The sequence below is a fragment of the Bactrocera latifrons genome, unplaced genomic scaffold (assembly GCF_001853355.1).
Source record: "Bactrocera latifrons isolate USDA-ARS-PBARC rearing strain unplaced genomic scaffold, ASM185335v1 scaffold_118, whole genome shotgun sequence".
Classification (NCBI taxonomy): Eukaryota; Metazoa; Arthropoda; class Insecta; order Diptera; family Tephritidae; genus Bactrocera; species Bactrocera latifrons.
The window spans coordinates 277325-289434 of NW_017534608.1; the positions used below are offsets into that span (position 1 = coordinate 277325).

The following is a 12110-nucleotide window of genomic DNA, read 5'->3' on the forward strand; positions in this document are numbered from 1 at the left end:
AAAAAATAAAATAAAATAAAAAAAAACTTTGCTACAAAATATAAAATATAATGGTTTATCCAGAAATACCGTGCGAAATTAAGTAAAAATTTAATATAAATTTTCATGAATATTTTTTTTCAATAGAAAATCTTTTAAATTCTTATGACACATTTTCAAGCATGAATTTGAATTACAAAGCAAAGTTAAAATAATTAAATTAGTCACAAATTAAATTACAAAATCATTAATGCAAAAAGAAGCATGAAAATAAAAACAGAACTTATTTAAAAAATAGTATTTCAGTTCCACTTGTTAGCATAAATTTGTTTTTTGCATAAACTGCAACTATAATTAAAATGCATATATTATGTAGATCATTGACAAATTGCTAATTGCCAGAAATATTAAAATCGGATTAAATGTGCAATTATATCGCTCTACGTTTCTATTAACAAAATAGTTTGAGTTTTTTTCACATCGAAACAAGTAATTATTAAATTATTATTAATATTAGTGGGGCCATAAAGAGCAAATATATCAATTAAAATTAATTGCCTCGCATTGCATAATGGAATGACCTACTTTTTAGCACTCACAACTGTCAATACTTCAGTCAGTTGAATTGGCAATATTATTTAGTACATAATTCCATCGGCGGCGCCAACAAATGTGACTAAATTAACGATATTGGTTGATTAAAATCAATACCAAACACAATTTAGTGGGCGCGTATTGCTTGTGTTTAGTTCACGCACGAAATGCAACCTTGTGCCGTATTCGATAACTCAATAAATGCAAACAGCATTTGCAATGTGCTGTTAAATATGCACATTTTCAGCTAAAACAAATTATTTGCCAATGCAATAAAGCGCTAAACAAACAAACAAAGCAATTAAAGGCAACCATAAAAAGAAACAAACGACAAACGACAACAACGCAGCAGCGTTGCAACGAAGCAAACATAATTAACATTCAAATAATGGTGAGAGCAGTCAATTTTCAATAAACAATGGCGATATTACGCACATAACAAATTATTTTAATTTACTGCTGTGATTGTTCCTCTGCTTTTTTATTGTTTTGTCGCCCCATAGAAACATGCCTCGATGTTGTTTGACAATCAACAAGCACGCACGGACACACACATTGCTTAAGTGCACAAATTTACTCCGCTTTTTCTATTATTGCAAATTTTTGCTGGTTTTGCGGCTGTCGAACATGTGTACACCTGCGGCCGCCGCTGCGTATACGCAACACATGCTCTGGGGGGCGAAAGCATTGGCGACGGCAGCAGCTGTGCGTTATGGCTGCAGTCACGGCGAGCGGCTGAGCAGCAGCGGCAATAATAATGATTGCACATAATGAATGCATGAAATATTTATGAGCGCACTTTAAAGCCAAAGCAAAGAGGCAACGACAAAGGCAAAGGCAAATATGAAATTCGCATGATAACTCAAGTGCTGCACAAACACACGCGTGCTGCGCTTAAATGATGGGTTTGCATGTATTTTGCGTTTTTGCGTTGAAAGACGGCACACACACACAGACACACACAGAGGCCGGCACGCGTAATGCAAATAAATTGTAGGTGTTTGTTCGAAATGAATGGAAATGCGAAAGTTTACAAGAAACAAAAATAAAAGCGGCAAAAGTGGCCCAGCCAACACACTTAACGGTGCTGTTTGTTGTTGCTTTGTGTTCTATTCTAAAATCGCAGTGACGGCTGCAAATCAAAAGTAAACAAGATGAAGCCCAGAAGGATAAGTGTCTGTGCACATTGTCTTGATTTACCGCCGCATTTAGGGTGAATGGGGTGTGGTGTGGGTTCGTTGCCAACCAGCAATGAAAAAACACCATAATTTTTAGAATTCACATGAAGTATAGGCCTTTGGTCGTGCGTTGATTTTTGTTTTAGGTTTCTCGCTGCTTTGTGCGTTTTTTCTCAGTTATTTCCAATAAACATTTGTTTTTGGCTGACAGTGGTAATATGCCATGGTTGGCGCGTGGTATACGCTTTGGAATACAACAAAAATAATGATAATAACTTGAGGGAGTTTATTCTGATATACTCATATGATGGATGCAAAGATGATAAGCAATTACTTTTTTTAATCTTTAAATTTGGTAAAATAGATTAGTAGGAAATCATAATATATTTCACTTCGGTTGAGTTACGGATCTTTTGCATACTTTCACAATTTTTTTTTTAACGATATTTTAAAAAATACCAATCATACAGAGGAAAGTTTTCGTGAAAGCCAAAAAATTCTACCAAACTGAAGAACTTTAAGGAATCATACAATTGAACACACATATTTTCAATTTTTTTTTTTTTTTTGATATCTTAGAAGAGTTGTCATATGATTAAATTTTGATATTTTAAATAGCACTTCTATACCATAAAAGTGGTTGAAAATATCGTTATTTCAACTTTGATCGAGCAGCTTGTATGTCAGTGTTTATGTTATAATGGTCCAATTTGAGGAATTTGTTCGAATAAAGTATAGTTCATTTTAAATATTGCAACAGCTTGATTTTGATCAACCAGTTTGTATGAAAGCTAAACGTTACAGTGATCCGATTTCGTCGTATAATCAGCTTATTGGTGGGAAAAATTTATGAGTGAAATTCTATTATATCTTGAAAACTGTGGGACAAGCTTGCGCACATACAGACAAAATGTCGCATATACTTAAAGCCACGAAAATCGTCACGCTGATCATTGATACATATACCTTAAATTCTATTTCGACGTTCAATTTTCGTGGAAAACTGTTTAAATTTTTAAAGATAAACTTTATGAACCTTTATATCGAAGTAATGAATTCTTCACTGTTTAGTAAAAAGCAATCCCTTCAAAGGGTTCCCCCTTGGCTACACTACATCTCATTTGTTAAAGTCAATTTCCGAAATCGCCTTCAAGCGATTCACTTTTAATGTCTTCAATTGATTTCCACGAAGCAGTTGTTTGAGTTTGCTGAATACGCAGAAGTCACACGGATCTAAATCACACAATTATGGAAATATTGGTTACAAATTTGGTGCAAAACACACGAAGAGTCAATTCAGTATGCAACGGTGCATTATGGTTGTGCAAAAACCAAGAGTTGTCGGCCTATAATTCCGGCGTCTTTTTACGAGTAGCTTCACGCAGATGACGCAGAACTCAAATAATATTCCTTGTTGACAATTTGGCCGGTCGGAAGTAATACGGAGTGATAAATAAATGAAATTATAAACATAGCATTGATTTTTGACCCGCATTTTTGGCTTCAGCTTTTGCCACTATATTCGACCGATTGATCGGCTGTTTCCGAATCGTAAGCAAAGATCCAAGGCTCATCGCCAGTAGTAATATGTTTTATGTCATCCTGGTAGCCGAAAAGCATTGTTTCACACAAGTTAACGTGACGCCGTTTTACCAAAAATTTAGTGATTTTGGAACCAAACGTGCTTTCACTTTTCTTAGGCCCAAATGATCTTTTAAAATGGTTTTCAATGGATCCTTCCGATATTCCAACGATGTCAGTACGATTGTCATCGATTCTCAAGCACCAAATCCTTTATTTTATTGACGTGTTGGTCATGAGTTGAAGTTGATGGCCGTGCTGGACGGTGTTCGTCATCAACACATTCTCAACTCCCTTTAAATATTTTGTACCAATCAAAAACACTTGCTTGCGACTAACAATTAAAATCGAAGGTCAATTCCAACATTTTGCACATTTCTGCACCATAAAATTGATACCGCACACAAAATTTGGTGGAACTTCTTTGCTGAATGATTCAATCATCGTAAAAATCGCCTAATAGACTTTATGTACTTCAAAAAGACAAGCTTAAACTAAAAACGAATGATTAGTTTGATCTTTCATTTGGCACAGATGTCACTGGTAGTCCGACCTTGAAAAAAATATTTCAACGAATGGGTTTTCACGCGAAATTGAAATCAACAAGTTTTACTATTTTTGCCCAAAGTAGTATATCTCTGCTTCTTCACATATTTCCTTATCAGCTTACCCGTATATGTGATCCGCTAATGTTCAATGCGAATGAGTTATAAGAGCAGCATTAATAGCGGCAAAGGCTTAGCATGTGGCCCAGCTGTGAACATGTGTGTTATATTTGATTTTGATAATAAATTGCTGAGTATTAATTGAACTGTGTTATTGTATTGAATGCAATTTGTAAGGTGTAGCTGAAAGTATCACCTTCCTTTTTTGCAGCCTCCACTTAATACGACAAGTATATAAATAGAACCAGCATAGAATTCACGTGTCACTCTTTACCACCTCTACCCAGCATTGCTAAGAGTCATGGAAGACAAATGTGAACGCCATGTGTGAGAGCAATAATTTTACGAAGTGTTATATTATATTATAGACTCATTGACGTCACTTTAGCGATTTTTTTCAAATAAGAAATATATGAAATGTGCATGAGCAATGCGTTCTTTTTGGATTAGCTTTCTCGTTCCGCAATAATTTCACGACAAAACTCATTTAAGCAGTCATACATACTTTTTCGAAGAAAAATGCATCCAAATTTGTATTATATATTTAAAATAAAACCCTCCGTTTATGTGGTCTTTGTAATGGTCTCGGAAAATATAGTGTAGGGCAGGCATTGACGGCATTTTCTCGAGTTTAGAAAAGTCAGAATTAAGAAGGAAAAAAACCCTTAGCATTCCGTGTTCACCAACCCACTATTAACCGAAAAGTAATTAATTTGCCTTCAATGAGCCCGAAATGTTGTTCTAAATACAAAGCTGCCTAAATACGCTGTACGTAATCGGGCACACGCGACATTGAGCAAATATATTTCAGATATACTTGATATTATATTATTTACACGAGCACACAAATCTTCATGAATGTATGTATGTCTCACAAATTCGTTGCGGGAATCTAATTTGATGAAATGCGAATATTTATGGCACAAAAGCACAAGTGGAAGCGACGATTAACAACATTCAAAGGAATCTGCCGTTATTACGCACAACAGCACACACCCCACACAAATAAAAGGCAAATGAAATACAAATAAAGGAGGAAACAACAATAACCACGAAGATGATGTGGAGAATCGCCATTAGCGGAGTCAAATGAGAGCCAAAGCCAAAGCAATTCACAGCTCGGCAGGCGAAGCATCAAATCGTCGGCATTAATAATGATAAAGGCGCAGAAACAAATAAAACGGGTAGGCGCACGAGATGAGAAGGCTGACAGAAGAAAAGCGGAAGATGGACAGTCATATAAACAAGTAATTGTCAGTTGGACAGACAGTTGGACGCGAATACTTGCTGATGGCGAAGCAATGAATAAATATGTGTGCGGAAGCGGCAGAAATATGAGGCATGAGATAATGGGTGTGATGGACGCAGCAAACGCAAACGCATGTCGGCTAAGTGGCCATATGAATAAATGAAGCGATGCTCGCTGGAAAATTGCGAACGGTTGTCGCTCGGATACGACTTATACGGCGCTGCTCACAAAGCCAGCATCTGCATATATGCGTGTGTGTCAGCAGCAGCATATGACAATGACAAAGTGATAAGTGTGCTGGGTGACGGTGGCACGTTGCCACTGCCGGAGGCGCAAGACAGTACGAAGCGGAAGTTGGGCTGAAAACTTTTGGAGTATTTAAATGTCGCTGGCGCAGGAGATAATCGGAGTGGAAGGGCATACGTTTGTTCGTTTTCGAAAGCTTGATTTCGTTCCAAATTGGATGAATGCAAGATGCTAACAGTACTACAGTGGAAAGTCCAGTAGGAAATCAGAAAATGTGCGCTGTTTCTTTCGGTGGCTTTTGTTCATATATATTTTTTTTTAATTTTTTCATATATTATATTGTTCCTTTATAGTTCTAGTTACTAGTTTCATATTAGTGTTGCCATACTTTCGATATTTTGTCACTAAAAATATTATATTTTTGTTTTTGACACATATTTTTCATCTGATAGCTTGCCTTAAGATAATCGACAGCTTCTCATTTCTTTCTTAATTGGAAAAATATATTTTATTTGTTCTTTCTTTCCAGCAGGGTACCTTGTAATCCATGTGCATGTATAAAGGTGTGTGTCACATTTCACTCAGCATTTAGTAATTCGTTTATGTGGAAGTATTTTTTTTTTTTTTTTTTTTTTTGTCGGAGCATATGTGTGTGCAGGCATTAATAAGGCTTACAGGCGCCGCATAGCATTTAAACTTTTCGTCATTGTGGCGCAGCTTTGGACGTACAACTTTTTATGATCTTATTCACGCTCTTTTGCGGCCTTCAAAGTTTCTGCGCATGGATAAAAAAGTTTCACGTTTATCTAAAACTTGAAGAAGCATGTTAAATTACGTGAAGTAAGACTTTGTGGAGCAATTGGGTACTTAGCTCACCGTGAATTGTATCGATAGATTGGAAATATAATTAAGAAGACTTTTTTGAGAAGAAAATATTTAGAGACATTTTTTAAACATTTTAGGAATAACAAAATTTCATTCTCATAGATACCTTTAAATCGTTATTATACCATTTGATCAAAATTGACCCGGATTGATGAACAAAATTACATTTTCACGACTATTAGCACAAAGACAATATAAGCTTGTTATAAGTTGTTATTATACCTTTTGATCCAAATTAACCCGGACTGATGAATAAAACTACATTTTCACATCTATTAACACAAATATTTATTAATGCCCTCAAACGAGGCTGTTGAGTCAATACAAGCTTGTTATGTGGCCTTCAGTGTCTACAACGAATTTTGGTTTTTTCAGTTGCGACTCATTTTTAGAACACCATTCGACAGTCAGTTTTGATGTTATATTGTTAAACGAACGTCTCGTCATCAAATTTGATTTCTTTGGTGAATGTAGGGTACTCAGGGCCTTTTACAAGGACCAGTCCGGATCAAATTTGATCACTTGGTTCGCTAGAACCATCTTTTGAAAAATATCTTTAAGAAATTTTCGAAGAAGTTTCAGTTATTAAATTATTTCAATGAAAGTACGAGTATTTAAAATCATGCCTCAAATTGTTTCTAATCCCATGTAGTTTTTAAGTACAATTTCGGAAGAGAAACGTTTTCCGGCTACATTAATATTATTATACAAAATACATCCCTTCATTTTTTAAGCTTCTGTTTAAATAATTTTCAAAAGTAAGCTTTTACTCGCTTAAAAACATTTTACACTCAATCTTTAAGCCTTTCCTCATTTCCCACTAGCTGAAAGTTTTTTTTTCCTTCACTTTCGACCCATCCTAATGTGTGCTTTCTTACCAATGAATAAATGTCGGTTAATTGCGAAAAGCACTCATAAATATACTGTTTGTATATATGTAAGTGCAAAATATTTGACGATCGTAAAGACGTCCAACCCTCACGGCTTTTGCGTGAGCGTTGAGTTGTTGACACATTTCCCGTTTTCAAATAATGTCAACAAGCTCTTCCTTTACTAATTTCACACCCCTTTAAACTCAAATAAGAAAGTTGAAGCTGTACAACAACAACAACAACCAACAAACACCAATATCACCATATTTGGGATCTTCGCTCCTACCGCCCCACTGAACCTCTACAGCCCACCAATCAATTCAATTTCCACAAAAGTTAATTGAAAACTGTTAAATGTTTGTTTTTTCCACTTACGATTTAGCCGGAAAAAGTTTTGCTTCGAACTTCCATGAGTAGTCGTCGGCTTACATGCTCGCACATAAAATTTCCAATGTTTGTTCAACGGCAATAAGTAAATCACCTAAAGCATGCTAACATTGGCAAAAACTTTTACAAGTAAGTTTCAACCACAGGATTCTTCAGCCCCGTCTCAGTGACTAAGTAAATGAAGAGGTCGCCGTTGCATTGCGGGGTCTGCTCTTAATTGAATCAAAAGGAATTGGTCAAGACTGAATTAAGAGTTAACTTCATAAATATGTAATTGCACGTAAGCTTTTAATTGTATGTATGTAGTGTGCGTGCATGTGTGTCTGTGTTTTAATTCGGTTATAGCATATCGGTCAATCGCATTACTCGGAGAGTTGAACTCGACTTTACTCAAACGCTAGCAGTTTTCAGCATTTTGTGCACCTAAATTTTGATTGGAGTTAATGGAAACTGGATGACCACAGATGTTCCTCTTCTAGCATAGTTAAATACTTGTAAATGGTGGTTAAGACGTCTTTGAGAGTGAGCGATTGGCATAAAGAAAGTATTCCGACCTCCGCTCATCTTTGAAGCAGGTCTCAAATGTTGTGAGTTCTCTCAATTATGAAATTCAATTTAATCGAATTTCTTTTTTCATATTTCGACAAGTTGTAATTTACTTAAGTGAAAAATTGTAATTTACCATGCAGATGGTATGTGAGTGGCAGCCGGTTTATTCTTATAGTTTTTCTCAAAACTATATTTATTAAATTTACTTGGTTGTTTACTCGTTCATCACTATATTTTTCTATATGTGCTGTATATAGTTTCCTACAACGACTTATCAGTGGTGAAAAATCAGATTTTGGCAGCCCAAAATCGGCAAAAATTGTGTGTAAATTTTTATATTTTCGAAAGCCGTAATTTTGTCAATTTCTTCATCGTATAATCATTGAACGGGCAACATACTCTAAAAGAGATTTGTTTTCGGTTTCATCAGCAGCAGTTAAGGATCCGTTTTAGCGCTGCTGGAGATCGCGTGACTCTAAAAATATTTAAATTTTTCTTCCAAAATTTTATTAAGTATTCTTAAAATAAGGGAGCAACAAGAGCGACATGATCTTACAATGAAACAAATCATATCTGGTCATAATTAGATCATAGATTGACTGAAAGAGATTTATTAGAGGCTCTACACATCTCATTAAGCAGTGTGAGCCATATTTTAAGTGAACTTTTAGGTTTTAGAAAGCTGTGTGCATAATGGGTGCCGCAATGCCGCATGGAACAAAAACACATTTGAATGCGACTTTCTCAGCAATATTTGGAGCGTTTCAAAAAGGACAAAGTGGATTTTGTGCGTCGATTCATCACTATGAATGAGACTTGGGTCTATCATCATGCTTCTGAATTAAACGAGAGACTAAGAAGTAGTGCGGACCTGGTTGTTCGAATTCGAAACGAGTTCGTGTCCGGAAATCGGCCAAGAAGGTTATGGCATCCGTTCGAGAATAATTTTGTGTGTGGATTACTTACTAAGTGATAAATTAATTAATTCTGAATATTATTGCAACCTTTTGGAATAGTTGAAGGAAAAAAATCGTCAAAAACGACCCGGTTTGCAGAAGAAAAAATCCTTTGCCATCAGGACAATGCACCGTGTCACAAGAGCATTTTGACAATTGCTAAAATTCATGATTTAAAGTTCGCATTGTTGAAGCATCCACCGTATTCACAAGATTTGGCCCACAGCGATTTCCATTTATTTCCAGAACTCAAAAATTTGTGCGTGGCAAGCGTTTTTCATCAAATGAAGAGCAAGCGAGAGTATTCAGGGAGATTATATTGAATAATAAAGTGTATTTTGAAGAATAAAACTGTGTTTTTTATTATGAGCGTTGTTGAATAACATGGTATTTGTGAAAACATGGAAAACTTATTTATGAAACCAAACCAAAACCTAAATTATAAATATTCAATTCCATAATCGGACAATTGATTATATGAATTTTGAGTGCACATAACCTTCCACATATGTACATCATATCTTCTAAGCACTTTATCGCCAGCGCCAGCATTCTTCTAAAAATCAGATTTCTTCTAAAAATATATTTAAGCACAAATAGCGTCTATAATCAACAACCCTGAGTTTCATTCCCGATGATGCCTGCTATGCAATTATCGCTAATTGGCAAGTGAAGCTCAATATTGGCGCTTTGAATATGCTGCATTTTAATTAAAGACCCGGCTTCTCGGAAATATGCTCACACATTTCGCTTATGAAATTTTATGTCATCCACCATTTGTGGGCGTTTAAAACTCAATTTCATTTTTTATCATCATTTCGTGCAATTGCGGAGGTTATTCTCATAGCTGAATCAGATAATTTTTCAAAATGACATTCAACTAAGGAATTATAGGGCAAACAGATATAAGTAGAAAGCGCTAACAAAGCACGCAAGACCTAAGGACACACGTGTTAGTTAGTGCCTCTACTCAATCTCAAGCAAATGTCTCGCATCGGTCCATGCGCACTGCCTCCTTAAGTTCAGCGTGAAATATGTGAGTGATTAGTGGTCGCCGGCTGAAGGCCTGGCCAAAGCGAGATATAACAACAAAAACTCGGCAACAAAAAATAAAAGAAAATTGTGTTTAACGAGCAGCTACTCACCGTTGGCGCTGTCACTATTGACAGGCGGAAGCTGTGCGTAAACGCCGTTATGTTGCGTGTCCTTTGAAACCCGATGCAGCGCGTGCAGGGCCCACACGGAGGCTCGCGCTGGGTAATTTCGCATGTCCGTAGGCTCAGCTCCCACACCAGTTGCAGCGCTAACACTCATCCTCGGAGCGGTGGCAGTGGAACGAGCAGTGGCTTCGTTAGTCGTTAATGTGATCGTTGTGACGGGTTGCGCATACGCCGCGTCGCCGTCGGCAGCGCCTGTGGACGCCCTATTGTGTTGATAATTTTTTGTAATTATAGGGCTAGCAAAGTGCATGTCACGCGTGTCTACTGATGATGGTGATGATGATGACGCCGACGAGTATGATGACCATGATGGCGAGGCCAACGACGAGGATGCTGTTTGAGAGGAGACTCTAGCAGGAGATACAGTTGTGGTCATTAATTCCATTTTGTCGTGTCGGTATGCTAATCCCGGCGAAGGTTCACCACCAATGGTTTGTGTGTTGCGTTGTTGGAGTTGTTGGAGTGTGTGCGGCGCTAGCTTATGTATTTGCTGTTGCTGTTGTTGTGGGAAGTGGAGATGGTGCAGGTAATGTAATTCTAGTTGTTGCTGTTGGTGTTGTACACGTTCCGCACTCATGCCCTTGGTTTCGCACTGTTGCATGCCACTAAATGGCCAACCCATTATGCTGAACACCACCAATATTTGTAGAGTCTCGGTGAGGAGCGTGTCTAGGACATTCGCGTTGCGTCGCAATGGAAAACGCATTTTTTGGGCTTATTAGCGTACATTTAAGAGGTGGTGGTGACACGGAAATTAATTAAGGATTCTCTAGTCGCAAGCATTTTCGGCAGCTTCCAGTCTTTCCACTTGCACTAATTACGCTGTGTTGTTGTATTCGTTTCAGTTTTCACTGCAACCTCACTCTGCTTAACTATTTTGCAACTCACATCTTTGAGAGTGTTAAGAGAACCTGTAAAATTAGAAATATTAAATGAGAAAATTTAAAGAAATAAGGCACTGAGACGCATGATGTATTATATAGTATAACCTATAGACTTAATAATATAATGAGATCAATTTACCATTAATAGAATGGTATAACAAGACCTTTATCATAACTCCGATCTCTTTGATGACCGTTTGTAAGGTAGTTTTATGTTATGTTGATTCGATCAAAACCATATCTTTGGAGATTCGAGCCTTGCGCTGGCTGTGCGGCAACTTTAGTGAAGATACCTCGTCAGATAACAAAAATATGTTATAGATTTCCGATATTGACAGCTTCTTGAAGAGAAAAATCTGTGTGCAAAATTATAGATTGATAGCTGAAAAACTGAAGGACTGCTTCCCGTATATAACAAATCAATGAAAGAGTCTCCAGCCTTTCATAGTAAAACACATTTTTTTGGTAAAAATTGGTTTTTTTAGTCAACATAACCCTGACACTGATTATAGCGACCTTCCAACTTTTCAATAGTATTTTTGTAGTGCGATTTGTCATTTGCCTCAGTTTCGACGATCACCTCTTCATTTGACGAACATTTCTTTCCAGCGAGCTTTCTTTTGAGAACTGAGAACTGGAAAGTGTCGCTGGAGGCCAGATCTAGAGAATACGGTGAATGCAGAAGCAATCCGATGCTCAATTCATCGGCTTTTTCCACCATTTTCAATAACTTGTGACAAGGAGCATTGTTTGCTGGAACAGTACTTTCCATTTCTTCAAATGTTATATGTAATGGTGCTTTTTTTTGATAGTCGACAAGATTCCAGGCGCATCCAAAATACAGACACTATAACTTTGTTAGCCG

At 36.8% G+C, this 12110-nt stretch overlaps 1 protein-coding gene across 2 annotated transcripts in view; it reads right to left on the reverse strand.

Annotated features, from left to right (window-relative positions):
* Positions 1-12110, reverse strand: part of LOC108978159 (dual specificity protein kinase splA) — a 91330-nt gene that overhangs the window by 66017 nt on the left and 13203 nt on the right. Inside the window, exons 1-2 of one of the 2 annotated variants that reach the window (XM_018948304.1) lie at positions 11410-11534; positions 10287-11272 (exon numbers count right to left, since the gene is read on the reverse strand). In XM_018948304.1, coding sequence (XP_018803849.1) covers positions 10287-11067 — 781 coding nt within the window. In that variant the 5' untranslated portion in view covers positions 11068-11272; positions 11410-11534. Of the gene's footprint in view, positions 1-10286; positions 11273-11409; positions 11535-12110 lie in introns of those variants that run through there. The other variant, XM_018948303.1, reaches the window with a different exon arrangement.